General features: G+C 39.0%; 1 protein-coding gene across 1 annotated transcript; it reads left to right on the forward strand.

Annotated features, from left to right (window-relative positions):
• The first annotated feature begins 793 nt into the window (after window positions 1–793).
• On the forward strand, window positions 794–14,807 carry cers2a (ceramide synthase 2a). Its single transcript, XM_032535206.1, has 12 exons — window positions 794–1,040; window positions 1,145–1,229; window positions 7,018–7,191; window positions 7,321–7,438; window positions 7,613–7,731; window positions 9,028–9,085; window positions 9,404–9,454; window positions 9,663–9,755; window positions 10,556–10,684; window positions 11,872–11,978; window positions 12,712–12,865; window positions 12,955–14,807. Exons 3-12 carry the CDS (start codon window positions 7,019–7,021, stop codon window positions 13,096–13,098), a joined length of 1,146 nt encoding a protein of 381 aa, XP_032391097.1. The 5' UTR covers window positions 794–1,040; window positions 1,145–1,229; window position 7,018; the 3' UTR covers window positions 13,099–14,807.
• The last annotated feature ends 2,197 nt before the right edge of the window (window positions 14,808–17,004 follow it).

Raw genomic sequence — 17,004 nt, forward strand, 5'->3', positions numbered from 1 at the left:
CACACACACACACACACACACACACACACACACACACACTTCTGAAATGAATCCGCCGCCTCTTATGGCAACCTGCTTTGTTGCAGTCGGCCTACATTAATTAATTAGTCCATCTAGATAAATGCACATTTATTTTGGCTGGACAGCTTTTCAAAAAACAGCACAGAGGATACAATACCAAGATGATGATGCTTGTGACATCAACAGGTCCTCTGTGCATACTAAAGGTCTTCATCAGACATGTAGAAAACCTACGTAAACCCAACACAACTAAGAAACCCCATCTAAAAAGGCCCTGAGGATAGTCAATTCACTCACTAACTATGCTGTTGCCTGTCTGAACATGCCCTAAAAAAGGCAATAGAAATACAGCTAAAACTGCCACTGGGAAAACAAAAAACAAAACATTCACTAGTCTACTATGGAATAGCTCAATGAAATGACACAAATAATCTCACTTATTTTGTTTTATTTTAATTACTATATCAGGTCCTGTATTTGACTACAGTTATTCCTGGAGTGACACTGAGCTGAAGGATAACATGAAGTGGGAGCGGAGCCTATTAACATACTGTATAAGCAAAAAGCATAGGCTACATTACACTTTTCCAAGAAATAGTAGGCTGTTATTTGTAAAAATATTAACACCATACTACATGACATGACATGACATGACATGACATGACGTTAATGCTAAATACTTGACTCTTTTCACTGAAGGACATGCTTCTCCCCGCCAGCCTCCCTCTTGTAGCACTAACCACCTTCCATACCGAGTGGAGGCTCACGTCACTTTAAAAGCCCGCTCCCGCCCGCCCCCCGGGTCCTCTCCTAACTACAATATCCGACCAATTGAACTAACGTACCCGGCTAAACGGCAACAAGCCGAGTCCCACTTAGATTACTTTGATCGGACTGAAAAGTGAAAAGCTAAACATTCTTGTCGCCGTTGGACCTGCTTGAAAGCACGGGCACAGAAAAAGAGTTTTAGGGAGAAAGTGCGACACACTTTTTTTTTTTGAGAATGTGGCGAAGCTGAGGTAAGAGATAAGAAAAAAAGGCGGATTGCTGCTCATTAAACGATCAAGAAGTTGGGGGTGTTTTTGATGGCGAAAGCTACATGAAATTCCCTCCGCTACAACAGTAACAGAGGACGAGCAGCAGCTGCGGTGGAGAGGAGACATTTTAGGACTAACGTTACCTGCCTGCACACAGCCAAGGGAAGAGAGGTACGTTGGCTGCTCTGTTAGCGTTACATGATGGACGTGTCAGTTAAGGTTGTAAAAAGCTTCTGTGAGGCAGGCTAACGTGACTACTACAAAGCCTCAAACCACAGACTTCTCTTTAGACACACACTAGGGCTGCTATTTTTACACAGAAACTGGAGAGTCATAGTGCCGGGAGGGTTTATGTGAAGTTTTAACATTAAACTTTGCTGACGAACTCCATCTGGAGCCCTCTCGAATTCAGCCTCTAACAGGCCTTTGCTTGTCCTGATGTCGGATGTTTGTTTAGGAACACCGCGATAACAGAAGGTCTTGTAGGCATTCAGGCCTAATCAACAAAGACCAACGGCCGCCCCTCGGGGAATTACCGTACAGAAGTTGGTGCTAACAGACAATGGCCGCATTTATGTCGCTTTAAGAGTGAATTATGAATGCGCAAAAAAAGTTTTTCTAACGTAAACTGGAGATGTGGCCAAGGATAGTTTGCACTGCCTGCTTTCTCTTATTACACGAGCAATAGAAAATAACAAGTATAGTGTCACCCACTGTAAAAACAAAACAAAAAGTATACAACGTGATTTAGCTAGTTAGGTGTTGGGAAACTTGTTCGAAGCTCCATCTCACAGTGTCAGACTCTCTGTTCCGCTATGTCCGGGAGACTCCCCGCTTGCTCCGTGCATGCGCACTCTGCCACTCCCTGCAAGAGTACGCAAACAGCGTAAAGAACTGTGTGACTGACACACGCCGCTCAACTATAACTTATGATAACAACCCTAAAGTTAAAATTATACAACTGCCTCCTGCTTCACTTAAAACCGAGTGGCATTGACTGTCTGACATTAGTTTAGATATTTAGATGTGAGGATATGATAATAAACCTATATAGCACTTTTCAAAACAAAGTTGCTTAACAAGACAACAATTAGAATGGCAGAAAATCAATTGAAAACAGTTTAAAGGTTATACACATTAAGCGAGAAGTTGCATAGGAGAATAAGTAAAATAAAACAATCTTTTACATTTTACAATTCTTTTACATGTCAAAGAAATGTGGCGGCACATTAGTGGAGTAAAGAGGCCAGCTGAAACAAACAACCAACAAAAAGATGAGCATGAGTCAAAGAAGATGTTTTAATACAAAGTGGACAATTGGCGGTTAGGTTCGTGAGTGGCTGATTTATGAAAGCAGTACAGAACAAATGTGCTGCAGTGACTGTCATGTGTTTGGCTCCGAGAAAGCAAATCAAATCCTTTTGTAATCAAGACTAAGAACTTCAAATTAGCAATTAAGGACCACAAGTCATCAAAAAGCCACCTATACATGATAAGTAAACTAGAGCCCGACTGATAAAGGATTTTTAAGGCCGAGATTCAAGCTGAGATTATTATGACAGATAATGCCATTCTTTGGAGTCATTCTATTCTTTTGTGACCTGTAGCTAGTCAAGTCAGTCTTATTTTATTCTCCAAGGACTTTGCAGTCTGTAAAACATAAGTCAGCCTTCAAGGTTTCATGTAAGAAAAAAAAAAACAATTTTATAAAAAATAATTTTAAAGGATTATTCCACTCTTTACACATAAGTTCAGTTAACTCCCCATGAAGAGTACTACTGTAACGTTGTATACTTGGTCTTTCCTGTGCCTCTGGAGAGAGCTTTCCAAAGTCTGACAAATGTATGGTTGTCTTAACCTCATCTTGAGACTTAACATTTAAAAAAAGGGATTGTTTACATCCATGTCCCACCTAAAATTCATTTTGCTGGTCAATTTTTGCACACTTTGGCACATAACCACCACTTGTAGACAGATGTAACGTAGTTGTGATACATCATTCTAAAGAGGACAGACTACACAATATACACACAAGGGGCAAGGATGCCATTCACACAGAGGGAGAAGATGCAAGAGAGGGTGAAGTAGCACTGTACTGGGTGGACTGTAGATAAACCGCAGTAAGGATAGTCTATTGAGTACATAACATCATGTTGCTCAGCTTTGAGGAGTGAAATGTGAATTTACTTTTTAGTTAATAATTAAAATTTAGGTGAAGGTAAAGTCACTCTTTGTGGTGCCTGTCCAAAAACATCCCTCCTGTTACACTGACACTAACACCGGTGGTGCCAAAGTCAAACAGCGCACTTTGGTCAGGTCCAAACACTGTCATGAAGTTGGAAATGTGCATGCACTATCTGAGTGGCAATTGATGATACTGGAATACATGATATAGCAATGCCAGAGATCAGATTGAGGATTAATACCGACCGCTGTAATAGATTCACAAATACAGTTAGCAGCACAATGTTGTTTTATGTCCAATTGGAATAGCAAATAGAATCCAGAATCTTTTTTTTTTTCATTTTAAACTCAGGTGTAAGCTAAGCTGTACACACCGGTCTGCTATACTGGAAATCCAGAGTTCTCGTGAGAGCACAATTTGAATTTGCTCAGCAAGATACTCTGGCATGGAGGAATGTTGCTCAATAACTATATCCTTGTAGCCGAGCTGCACCAATCACATTGGTGTATCTGATCTAGGCGGGCCAGAGGCAAGCTAAACAGATGCTGGCAGCTAAGCGTAAGGGGCTCTGGATACGTCACCCCGTGTATTGTTGTGATTGGTTGTAGTGTTGTCCAATTGGGTGCAGTGAGATTTTCAGATCCATGCTTAGTGCCGACCCCTCAAGATGGGCGACTTCCGTTTTTCAATGCCAGACCCTTATGTCCCTGCTCGATGTAAGTCGAGTGCAGATGCTCAGATTTAAACGGTTTACGGCATAACGTGTCATACTGAAATTTGTGAAATCCATAAAATAATAAACTTTTCTTATTACAAAACAATAACAGAAGATTGAAGTCATTTCAAAAACATTTTAGCCATCTAAGGTTGTTTGATTACTAACGTTAGCTCAAAACGCCAATCAACTGACAACCTTTGTTGTCTGATTGCTAACTTGGAGCCAGCAGTGAATGAACTTCGTTAAGTAAGTCAATTTTGACTCTATTGACATTACAGAAGTCTTTTGTTAGCATCTTGTAGGCTACTTGTCGCAAAGTGACGCAGGCGCAACTCAAATCTGCACTGGACTCATATTGGGCAGTGACACCTTAATCTTTCGGATTTGGGTCTGGATTTCCAGGCTATATCAACACAGGTTAGTTGACAAAATGAAGTGCAAGTTTACTTAGTGTACCTAGCTTGCAGCAGATGCACCTGCCAAGCCGCTTGTGCCTGACCTGTTCTTCTGCCAACAATCGATCTCCTCCAGTCACTAAACTCTTGAGTGAATCATTCACCAGCAGGAGCACACACTATACTGTTTAACTTTTTTTATTAGTAAAAAAGTCTCTTACCTGTCGTATATAAACCTCTAGGGACACAGGGATATTTACTGCGTATAACCTGTGAACACTTTGTACTTCTGGTTGCTTGTAATGTTGCCAGTTTGGGGAATCTCCATCTGCTGTCACGTGCAATGAAAGTGAACGTTTCAGTTTTAGACCAGCTACAGAACAATAAGTACTTTGCATATAATAAGTGGGATGTACACGAGAGAGCTTCTGCAACCCCAAGGTTGGTTTCCATTTCCTCCTGTTAGACGGAAAAACTCTGTGTTCACCCAAATCCCACAACTCACTCCAGAACTGAATACAGAATTGCACTCATTTAATATTATTTTAACACAAAATACAGAGAGCCCGTTCTTAGTTTGATGCATTCATAAGACTCTACAGGAACCATTGTCAGCTAAGCATAATGGTGGACACATAAAAGATTTACTTCAGACAGTTTTACAGAGTAGAACTAAGAGTTTATGGTAGATTGCTGTCATGAGAGGTGAGAAACAGGAGGCAGTGTATTCACTGACATCCCCACACTTATTAACTTTAAAATAAAGTACATAGATATGTCACTGCTGTTGTGTCAAGGTACGGAGATCCTGTTGGAGCAACTCTCATGCTACGGAAGCCTGCATGAGTTACTGTGCATTCATAGTAAGCTTATAATGGGTTAAAGTCCACACACAAAGTCCTTATTAAGGGATCTGGCAGAAAATGTGTGACAACCTGAACTTCCATCCTTAAATGATTTGCATCAGAAAAAGATTTGACTGCAGAAACAAAGGTGCAGCAGTGATATGTTGTTCAGGACCATTATCAACTGATCCTACGTTGCAAAAGTCCACAGATGACTAGTGTTCTATTTAAAGAGTTGCCAGTGATGATAGCAACACAAATGTCATCTTGGGTCGTTTAACTGCACATCCTGTTGCTGTTTCTGCACTTCAAAAACAGAGCCGTAAGAATATCAGCAAGGCTGAACTTTGGCACTGTGATGCTTTGAACTAAATTATGTTTACTTATTAGCACTAAACTCAAAGTACAGCTGAGGCTGATAGGAATGTCATTAATTTAGCAGGTATTTTGTCATAAAAGTATTGGGCCAACTTGAATTTTGACCCTAACTGTGACACCAAAAGAATTTTGAATTGCCTTTTAGTTGAAAGGTTCTATCCAAATAAGTTTGTTGGTTCAGAAAAATTCGGTACTAATACCAATACCGTGACTTTGATACCGGTTCCTAAACGCTATTTTTTTTTTTTTTTATATATTTATTATATATAATAATTAGATATATATATATATATATATATATATATATATATATATATATACACACACACCAATTTATAAAACTACAACAATTACAACATTACGGCACAAATCTATTAAAATGTATTTTTCAGCTCCCACTATGTAGCCCTGTCTCTGTGCGTAACAGAGTTTTTCTGGATGCCTCTATAACATGTCATATTAGACTGCCAAACACCAGAATTATTGGATCTTAGTAAGAGAATGCTGCAGGCATTTTTTGACACTCGATACTTTAGAGACAATTCAGCCGGTGCCTAAAAAGTATTGAATTTGGTACCCAGCCCTTTCTGTGACATAATACAGCAACATTGTTTTGTTTAATAAGTAGTTTAGGCCTGTTTTGTTTCTCAAGGTCATACGATCAGTTACCTTCACAAGTCATCTTGCTCAAGAGATCAGCAGCGCTTGGTGGGTTAGTTATGCAATTTCATTTTCTTCATTCATTCATTCATTCATACAGAGTATGTTACAAATAAATGAGAAATTATTAAATTAGGTAAAAAGACATCATTACAACTCTGAGGTGTTAATGGGTGCACAGACATTTTTTTTCTGTAAAGTTCTGTTAATCATAATGTAAGGCTCTTCTGTCAGCAGTTCAGCAGCTGTTTACAGCTCACTATTTAGCAAACTATTGAGTGTTCATTATGTAGGGAGTAGAAGATGAATGAATGAGGAAGTGAATTTGGAAATGTCTGTGTCTGAGTAAATAATGTCATCCACCTGCAGAAATAGTTTTTCAAAAATATGAAAATGTTTGGCCAAACTGCAGTCCAGGTTAGAGCTCTAAATGAATTCTCATTGGTTTTCTGATAGCATTGTGTGCAGCATAGCGAAATTCTTCCTTCGTCATTCCTCTTCATCTGGAACTGTTAGAACCCAGATACAGCGCCTGAACGCAGATGCCCAGTGCAATTAATCACCCCCAATCAATACTCATTCCTCTCAGCCCTCTTGTTTCCTTCCCTGCTCTCTCAGGATATTGTCACAGCTCAGTGATTTGCTATATTTATCTAATTGAAAATCGGAATGGAGATTGCCCAAGCAGACAAAATGTTCTTTTTATTACCTGTCTTAATTTCCTTCCACATGATACACAAAAACACAAATCCTTATCTCCCTCCGTTTCTTCTTTTAGGATGTTGTCTCGACTGGGTGAGCTAATATGGGCAGACTGGATTTGGTTTCCTGAAGGCCACGGCTGGGCTGATCTGAAGGACCATGATGGCCTTGTTTTCCCTAAAACACAGGACCTCTGGGCTACCATACCCATTGCCCTCTGCTTTCTGGTCCTCAGACAGATATTTGAGAGGTGGGTCATCTCCAGCAGTGACTCTTTTTTTTCTTGCGACAGTGTCATTTTCTTAGCATACTTCTCTGTCTGATTTGCATATTTCTTCCCAACAAATGATGTTTGTAAGCATTTTTTTCCTCTTTCCAGGACGGTAGCGACACCTCTCGCCTCCCTGTTGGGCATCAGTGACAAGCAGCGTGTTCGTGCTCGTCCAAATCCTGTCCTGGAGTCCTATTTCTGCAGCACATCAAAGCATCCCACACAGGTAATGATCCTGCATACTTATGGAAACTAGCACTCCTTCATACATATTGTGTGTTCTTTGGCAATAGCACAGCTTGAGCCTAATCATCCCCAACCCAAGCCTTATGTCATCATTTCATAACTCCAGACATTAAAGGCAGTACTGACTCTTTTCTTGTTCTGCTTTTGTTGTTAGACCTCCATAGAGAGTTTAAGTAAACAGACGGGCTGTTCAGTGCGACAGGTCCAGAGGTGGTTCAGGCGGCGGAGAAACCAGGACCGACCCAGCAAGCTCAAAAAGTTTCAAGAAGCTTGGTAGCTAAACATTTTCAGCCACACATCAAATACACCCCAACCTATTTTCTGTCTTTTATTTGAATCTGTCTTCTTTTAATAGCCTGATTTGAGTCATATCGTAGATTTGGAATTTGAATTGGACCACTAAATTTACATGGAAATAGGGTTTTGATAGTTTTATACTTCTGTAGTTGGGTGTGTTTTCAGTTCAAACAGGAAGACCTGCTACTACAAACCCCAGTGTTTGCCCAGATGGCAACGGGATATCATGACTTCACGTAAACATACACGCCCACTTTACATTTTGAGCTATCTTTGTGTATTTCTACACTGTATACAGATCTGTGTGTATATAAACGCTGGATACAGATTTGCGTATATGTAAACCCTGTATACAGCGGACGTAAACATACAAGCCACGTGGCATGTTATTGGTTTTGGGAAAAGAATAATAGGTTAAGTATAGGAAAAGAACAACGGGGTTGGCTTTATTGAAAGAAGAAATTGAGTTTAGGAACGGTGACACGCGGGACGCGATGCCCAGTCTCCTGGGTGAAAGTCCTGTGTTTTACCCATCCACCAACCTCCCTACGTGGATTTTCACCCTTTCATACTACTATCTACGGAGTAAATTGACACGCAGTCGCAGGGTGATGTAAGTCAATGGAGGCCAAACGGCATTGATATACATGATAAAAAGCAAGCATGCGTCTTGATAACACTCCAATAATGGCATACAAGTTGGCGTGTCATACAAACGCAAATTGATGAGATCCGTCTGCAGATGGGGCTCAGGACACCCTCAGGGGCTTGCAAGTTAGATTTCAGCTGTCATGAGATGATTAACAGCATAACAAAACAAAAATGTATATTTCTGCAAGGCAAAATCATATATACTTTTTCACACTTTGATTTAATAACTGCATGTTTCTTGGGATTTATTTTACCTGTTAAAATAATTCAAATAAAACAGTCTGAGTGTTATCCTCAGTTTATTGAATTTGAAACTCCAGTGACGAGGATGCTAGTGGGTGCTAGTTACTTGAGTTTTTATTTTGTCTGTGATATGTGATATTTTTGAAAATGTTGGTCCGTTCATCATTTCCTTGTTGTGATTTGAAGTAATTGATAAAGTAAAAAGTAAATTAAGTGAAGTAAAAACTTTCATTTCCTTTTTTATTTTTGTCATCTGTATCTTTAACCACAAAAGCATGGTGCCATTGTTTGAACATTGTGTATTTTTGAATTGCGATGTTGTTTTTGTGCTGTCTGCAGTCAATCTGATTTCTGAGACTGCTATGTGTTTTCTTACAGTTGGAGATTTACCTTTTACCTTCTTGCTTTCTTGGCTGGCCTGGCAGTCCTTATTGACGTGAGTACCGTGTCAGGATCTGGTTGGTACTTATAGTTTGTCACATTAAGCAAAAAATCACGTGTGTCATTTTGTGAAACCCATCCATGAAATAGACTCTAGTCTGTGAATGGAAAGATATTTATTATTGATCTACTGTTAACGTTTGTCATTCTGACTTGTTTTGTCTTCAGATAAATGTAGGAATTTAATTTGTACCAATAGTGTACACACTGTTGGCCACTTTGTACTTGTTTTAGTGTTTGTGCATGAAAGTGCTTGTGGATTTGTGTGGGACAATCAAACCCTCATTAATATTGAATATCCATCTCTCCTCAGAAACCATGGTTTTATGATATGAAGCAGATGTGGGATGGCTTCCCGAAAATGGTATGTCAGTACTAGAACTTGAAATATCTCCATCATTAAGTTTAATTTGATTATTTCTTTCTTTCTGTTTTTTTTTAACATTTTAAAAACATTTATACACCATTTTGGAATGCTGAAAGTGTGAAAAGTGAAGAAACGATGTATAAAAAATTGTCAAATTATTGGTGGCATGTTATTCTAACAGTTTTATCTTCCTCTTTTCTTCCAGCCACTGTTGCCTTCACAGTACTGGTACTATGTGATTGAACTAGGCTTCTATGTCTCGCTGCTTTTAAGCATAGCATCGGATGTCAAACGTAAGGTAAGTGAGCCATCTACTTAACTTTTGTTATCCCGTGTGCTCACTATAAAACCCACACTATAAAATCCCTCACAGAGTGCATGATGAAATAATGAGAATGATCTGTTGCGTTGGTAGTGTATTTTGAAGTTTGGATATTGATTTCCCCATTAAGATGTCCTGACTTTATGCACTGTATTGAGTGGAGCTGTCAGCTTTCAGAACACCATTAAAGATAATTTCACCTCTACTCATTCCTTTCACTTTGTCTGTTTGGTAAAGTCAGAGTGAGTGAGTGACAAACTAAACTCTCTTTCCAGTCAGGGATGTTGCATCAGGAGGTGCCCTATGAGCTAATGTGTGACCAGAGTTCTGTGTGGTGTCACACTATGGAGAGACAGAATGATCGTTCCGTCCACCGGTCTCAAAGTTGTTGTGAAACGTGGCAGACCTTCGAGCCTGCTACCTGTGCCATTTCTTGTTTTATAACTACAGCTCACAAATGCAAGAAACTAATCTTTTGAACCAAAACAACAGCTTTTATTGGGGATCCTCTGTGTTAAAATCAGCCCCTAATTTGACAACTTCATTTGTAACTTTTTGTTAAGTTGCTTTGACATATATATTTAGTTTATCTTCATAGCTGTAAAGCCATATAACCTGCTATGTGCGTGCAGAGAGTTAATCATTTGTAAATCCAAAATCAATCAGAACAGACACTGTCGATTAGTGACCAATCTTTACAGCTCAATCAATAAGTGACCAAACGGTGTTGGATTTTGTCTTTACACCATCTCCTTTTGTCTTGTTTTTCTCTTCAGGATTTCAAAGAGCAGATAATTCACCATGTAGCCACCATTTCCCTCATCAGTTTCTCATGGCTGGTCAACTACATCCGGGCAGGGACTTTGATCATGTTAGTGCATGATGCCTCTGACTATTTAATGGAGGTAAGACAGCGTGCTTATATGGTGGAAAAAAAGGCGTGTTCTACCGATTTTATAAAAAAAAACATATTATTATTTCTTTTTTTTACACATATTAACTTTTTTAAATTAGAAAAAATCTCATAAATTCTTAGTTTTTTTTCCCCACACCAATAACGGGGAATGTAAAATTAATTACAATCACACTGCAGTTTACATGATTAAAGCAACAAATGTTCTGCCTTCCCTCTGGTCTTCATAAAATTTAGCATTGGTAATTAGCTTAATGATGATGTTAAAGGAATAGTTCAGATTTTTTGAAATGGGGTTGTATTAGGTACTTATCCATAGTCAGTGTATTACTACAGTAGATGGCGGTCGGCACGGTCCCAGTTAGGAGCAGCAGGCAGGAATACCGACGCTGACGCTAAGCAATATACTGCTGTGGACAGGGGCAGCAGTAAATAAAATAAAATCCAAATCGCTATATTTTGAATATTTTACAGCTCTTTTCTGACAGGGAACACCAAAGCCACCAGACTAATTTTGACAAAAAGAACACAAAGTTGCTGTTCTACCGCTGCCTCAATCGGTTAGTCTGTTTTGTGTTATTGTGTGACTTTTTAAAGTATTAGTTGTGATTTATCAAAGTCACACAATAACACAAACAAACTAACCTATCAAGGCGTCATTAGAACAGCAACTCCTGTGTTCTGGGAGATAAAGTTGTTGTTTTTGTCCAAGGAGTCTGGTGGCTTTGAAGAGAGTATGGATGGATATAACGGTTGTCTGACGGCAAGGTTATGTTGTGAAAATATTCTAAATGTAGCATACACGTGGCCGGCCTAGCTCAGTTGGTAGAGGATGCACACACATATAGAGGTTTACTCCTCAACGCCGCGGGTTCGACTCCGACCTGTGGCCCTTTGCTGCATGGCATTCTTCTTCTCTCTCCCCTGTCATGTCTTCATCTGTCCTGTTTAATTAAAGACCTAAATGCCCCCAAAACTACCTCCAACTAGTGTAGATAATGATATAACTATGGATAAGTACCTCAAACAACCCCACTTAAAAAAATCCACACTATCCCTTTAAGGTCAGAGCACTGCATATACCTCACACAGTTCACCGTCTGCCCTCTAGAGGAGAATGAATGAAAAGGTGTAACTCTGATTTTTTTTTTCTCTCTCTCTCTCTTTCTTTCATTCCAGTCAGCCAAAATGTTCAACTATGCAGGTTGGAGGAAAACCTGCAACTTCATCTTCACCATGTTTGCTGCCGTTTTCATAGTCACCCGCCTCGTAATCCTCCCCTTCTGGTAAAAAGGTTTTTTTTAATTTAATTGTATAATAATAATAATAATAATAATAATAATAATTAATTGTAAATCAGTCACTGATTTTACTGAATAATAGGAACTTAGGAAGAAATTTGTCAACATTGACACTGCACATATTTGGTAAAAGCGCAGTAGAATTGTTTTAGCTGCCTTTTACAAGGCTTTCATGTATCCATGGGCATTTTAATTTGTGCATTTACAAAAACTAAATGCCAAAAATAAAAAAAGATGACATCTTAATTTTTTTTTAGTTTTGTGCCTGGCTCAGGAGAAATAACTGGTGATAAAGGCTGATGGAAACTGATTTTTCTCGTAAACATTAAATGATATGAATGTTGTCAATAAATCCCATTAAAACGGACACAAAAACAATGGATTCATCCCAACAATTAACATTGTCTGTGTAGCCAAAGTCTGATGTAGCTTATTCCTCTGTGCCATAGAACTTACATGAGGAGTTACGTTTGTTCAATTTTAATTATGCAATATGGGCATGGCCTTTTTTATATGTTGGCATGCAGGTAATTGATGGAGAAGCACTGGTTCATTTTGCAGAAATTTTACGAATTTGCTTAAAACATGAGAAACAATTTTATGGAAATGTAACAACAAACACATTGTGTACAGTCCTGGCTTCCCTCAATGGGCTTTTGATGGTGACTGTAGGTGGCTCTGACTGCATTCTTTGTTCTGCCTTTGTCCTCTTGTTCAGGATCATATATACGACGTGGGTGTACCCACTCACCCTGTACCCACCCTTCCTCGGCTTCTACTTCTTCAACGGGCTAATGCTCGTGCTGCAGGCTCTGCACATCTTCTGGGCTGTGCTCATCTTGCGCATGGTCATCAAATTCCTTCCAGGCAATGTATGAAATCCTAGTTTCAACCCCCCCCACATAACACTTTCACTCAATCCTGCAACGGTCCAAATTTCATGTCTTGTTTTACCCAATAGGATATCGTCGAGGACGAGAGGAGCGATAAAGAAGAGACTGAGTCAGAAGATGGCGACAACAGTCGCGAGCAGAGGGAAAAGTTTAAAAATGGCTATGTGCAGAACGGCCACCCTCTCAACAACAACCACAATAAGAAGGACTAAATGGACTGAGAGCTGCAGATGAGGCTGTGTGAGGAGTGACGATGGGCCCTCACATGTGGTCCTCACCTGAAAGCCAAAGATGGGAGCCTGGCAACAGGCGGTGACACACACACACACACACACACACACACACACACACACACACACACACACACACACACACACACACACACACACACACACACACACACACACACACACACACACACACACACACACACACACACACATATATCTTTACCCTCCTTTCTGAAACCCTGTTAGTCCAAAGTGGATAATTTTTATTTCTCTCTGGATGACATTAATTTAAAATTGAGAGTGAGAGAGACTGCGGTGAAGAACCACAATGATCTGCTTAGTACCTAAGCAGCAGAGTGTTACACACCTTCTCCTCTTTTTCTCTTCCCTCTGGTCTCTTTTGCTTTTTGCTAAGAGTTTGGGCTGTTGCCACATGCCAAATCTGCCTGCTTGTAGCTTTATGGTTTTTTTCTGGAAGTGTTTTATAGAAATGCTGTGGTTAGGATGGGCACTTCCTTCCTGCACAGTCAGTTAAAACTCTTCCAAGTATACCAGCCTTTAAACTTGACTGATTTTTACCTCCAAATAACCACACCGAAGTCGGTGATATGGTGAGGAGCACTAAGGTGAAAGATGTCTTTCTATGGACCATAACCTGATTTAAGTCTTATTTACTGAAGTGTCAGTTAATAATGAATTTGTGCTAGTTAGTTATTTTGGCCAGTTTGTCACTTTGGTTTTTCTAAAATCTATTTGTTCCAAGTATGTTTAAAAGAAAAAGAATTGGAGGTAAATGTTGTTTTTAACAGTCTGGAAAAAAGTGTGAGAAAGTGCTACATCTGCCACTTGTTGAAATGTGCCTTGTGTGGAAGTCTGTTTTAAATGCTTTGCCTTTTTGGGAAGCAGAATGCACATAATTTTAATGTTTTGTTTATGCTTAATATGCTTTTTAGTTATTTTTCTTTTAGATTTTCTTTTGCTTTAAATTTTATTTGTTTTGAGTCCAGTTAACGATCTAAATTTGGGAGCAATCTGTTAGAGTGTAACCCAAACCAATCAGTAACTGTTTATGAATTCTTTATGGGCTGAAAGAGTCAATAGCATTTCCATTGAGTGTTGTTTTTCCCATTCATCCAAAGATGTCCTTTATGGTTTCCTTGGTAGATCCCCATTGACTAAATATCTTGTAAACCATCTTAGTAATAATGTTTGATTTCAATTCAAACCTGATTTATTTTTTTGTTTAGAGTTCAATTTCATTTCATGTTTATTTTCATTGTTTGCCCAAGATTTTTCTCGTTGTCAGTGTTTTGATTTATTTTGTACAAAAATAGAAAGGAAAAATAAGTTTGAAATCTTATGAACAGATGTAAAAATGAAACACCATGGTATGGTTTACATTTTGTACTACTTTGTAGTCTGCAAGTGCCTTTATCATTTCAAGTGTTGTCAATTGAGAGAAAAAAGTTATTCCTGTCCCTTTTGTCTTTAATTTTGTCGTCTTTGTGCCCCACACTCCATGCACTGCAACGCTCTGGGCCTCTTACCGTCGTGCCTCAGCTCACAACAACCAATCACCTGCAGCTCCTTTTTAATGAGCTTTGCTTCTGCAGAAAGGGGTTTTATTCTGCATTATGTGTTGCTGAGATGTAAAATCATAACGATGATGATAAAGATAATTTTGAATAACTCTTCACTGGTATTCTGTCTTTTACGGTTTGCTTATTTTAATTAGAATCTGAAATAACGTTCACACCAAACTAATAAATGCAAAGGGCTGAGTAACCAATTGATTAACTAAGGAAATAAGTGATTAAGATGACTTAATTGTATCCTCTTAAGTGTTAATTCTCTTAATAAAGGAGATGGAATCTTTGTAAACAATTTGAAATCCTTGAGGGAAGCATCTGGTGATTGTTTTTCAATACTAAAAATAGTTTAGCCTTTAAAATGTCAGAAAATTGTGAAAAAGCTTACAGGGTTTAAGCTGGAACCAGAAGGTTTGGCAAATTACATAAATTCTAATATTTATGTCAATTGACTAATTTATCACTGTAACCCTTCAAACCAAAATAAGTTGAAACCATAATGTAACTTTGCTTTAAAGTATTTTTTTCTTGCAGTTAAAAATGTTTCCTTCTGGATTACTTACTTTTTTCTTAACTTCTTGGGACTAAGCAACCAAATGACTCCGTCTGTAATTCACAAGATGATAAATGTTCCTCTCAAAAGTGACACCCATATTGGAGATATTCAGTCACTGTGGAAGTAGAGCAAATGCAGCCTGGCATGAGCACTGCTTCAGTCATTGGTTCCACCAGTGTAGAATGGACCTGAGGATACCATGGAGCTATTACAATATTAGATGGCACAGTGTAGTGGTGACACCGTGAGCATCACCTGGCTGGCACACTTCTGGGAGGCAAACTGTTGCCAAAATGTCTCGAATGTTTTTAGAGTCATCTCGGAGTGAAATAGTTGGTCTTCATCCAGCCTGAAAGTTTGAGAGAGTTTATTAACTTAAAAAAAGACACCAGTTATTGTTTCTTACTCTTTCCTTTGCCACTTTCCCCTAAAGTATTTTTGGCTGCAACCTGAAAGTCCTTTTTGGCTAATTGCATACGGAGTAGGATCACTTTACCTCGGTGCCCTGCACTTCAGCCTCCACACTGTTCTTGTCACTGGCAGCCTCACTGTAACAATCTCCATTTTAAAGCTGCAGGGTCAATTTCCACCCTGCTCTCGCATCTGGCTCTGCAGTTTAATTGCTTGGCATCTCTTATTTCTGCTGCTCCAACCCTTGGGCTTTCCTTAACACGCCCCCCTTCTGTGTCCAGTCTTCCTCCTCTTCAAATCTTTGCCTTTTCCTTTAACATATCTCCTTCCTCTGTTGCCTTTTCAGCCTTATGTAAATAATAAGCTCAGTGTTGCCTAAGGTGCTTGAGTTGTAGTGGTGTGAAGTCTAATTGGTGACCGCGATGGAGGTCCTTGTGACAGGAGAACAAAAGCTGTGGGGTGTTTGATTCACTTGTGAACTGTGTAGACCGTTATTCAATTCCTGCTTAAGTATTAATAAAGGCTTTACACGCCAGGGGGAGGTCGCAAGGTGCAATTGCATGAATGAGTATGGATGTGTGTGTGCAGGAAGCTAATTTGTGGGCTGCTCATTTTTCCTGGGATGATCACGAGGACAGTTAAGACTTCGGCAACTGATAACTTTCTTATGTAACTCGAGTAATAAGGAACCTCAGAGGGAGTCAGAACGGAGAAACTATGAAAAGCTTTTCAAAGGTTTGGATGGGTGGTGGAAAAACTGCAGCAACACATACCGGATGACAATGAAAAAGGGTGAGTTTGAAATCATATATTTAAAATTAGTTATTAATTTGTTTCTTCAGTTATTTGCTAATATGGTTCCTTTTTAAATCATGTACTGCTGTCAACTTTTGTGAGGCTGAACCTGTTTAAACATATAACCAATAACTGCCCATTAACTTCCCATAAAGTTCTTATGATTAATTTCGTCTTTAATCTATTTTGTTAAAACCTGAAAGGCTTTGCTGTATTTCTCTAAACAACAACCAGGCAGAAAAATGAACACTGACATATCCCAGAAGAATATGGGATGTCCAATATAAACCTAATAGAGCTGTTAAGATTGGTTAATTAACCTAATGGTAAATCAACAAAACGTTGTTCAAAATTTATTTTGACAATCACAAATATCAAACATTCTCTGGCTCCAGCTTCTAGAATGTTGAGCGTTTCCACTGTTTTATGTGTTGGTTGCACAAAATAAGCAATTTGAAGACAATATCTTGGCTTTCCAGGTTATTGTGATGATGATTTTACAGACCAAACGATTCATAATTTAATTGAGAAATGAAT

The sequence above is a fragment of the Etheostoma spectabile genome, chromosome 14 (genome assembly GCF_008692095.1).
Source record: "Etheostoma spectabile isolate EspeVRDwgs_2016 chromosome 14, UIUC_Espe_1.0, whole genome shotgun sequence".
NCBI classification, from domain to species: Eukaryota; Metazoa; Chordata; class Actinopteri; order Perciformes; family Percidae; genus Etheostoma; species Etheostoma spectabile.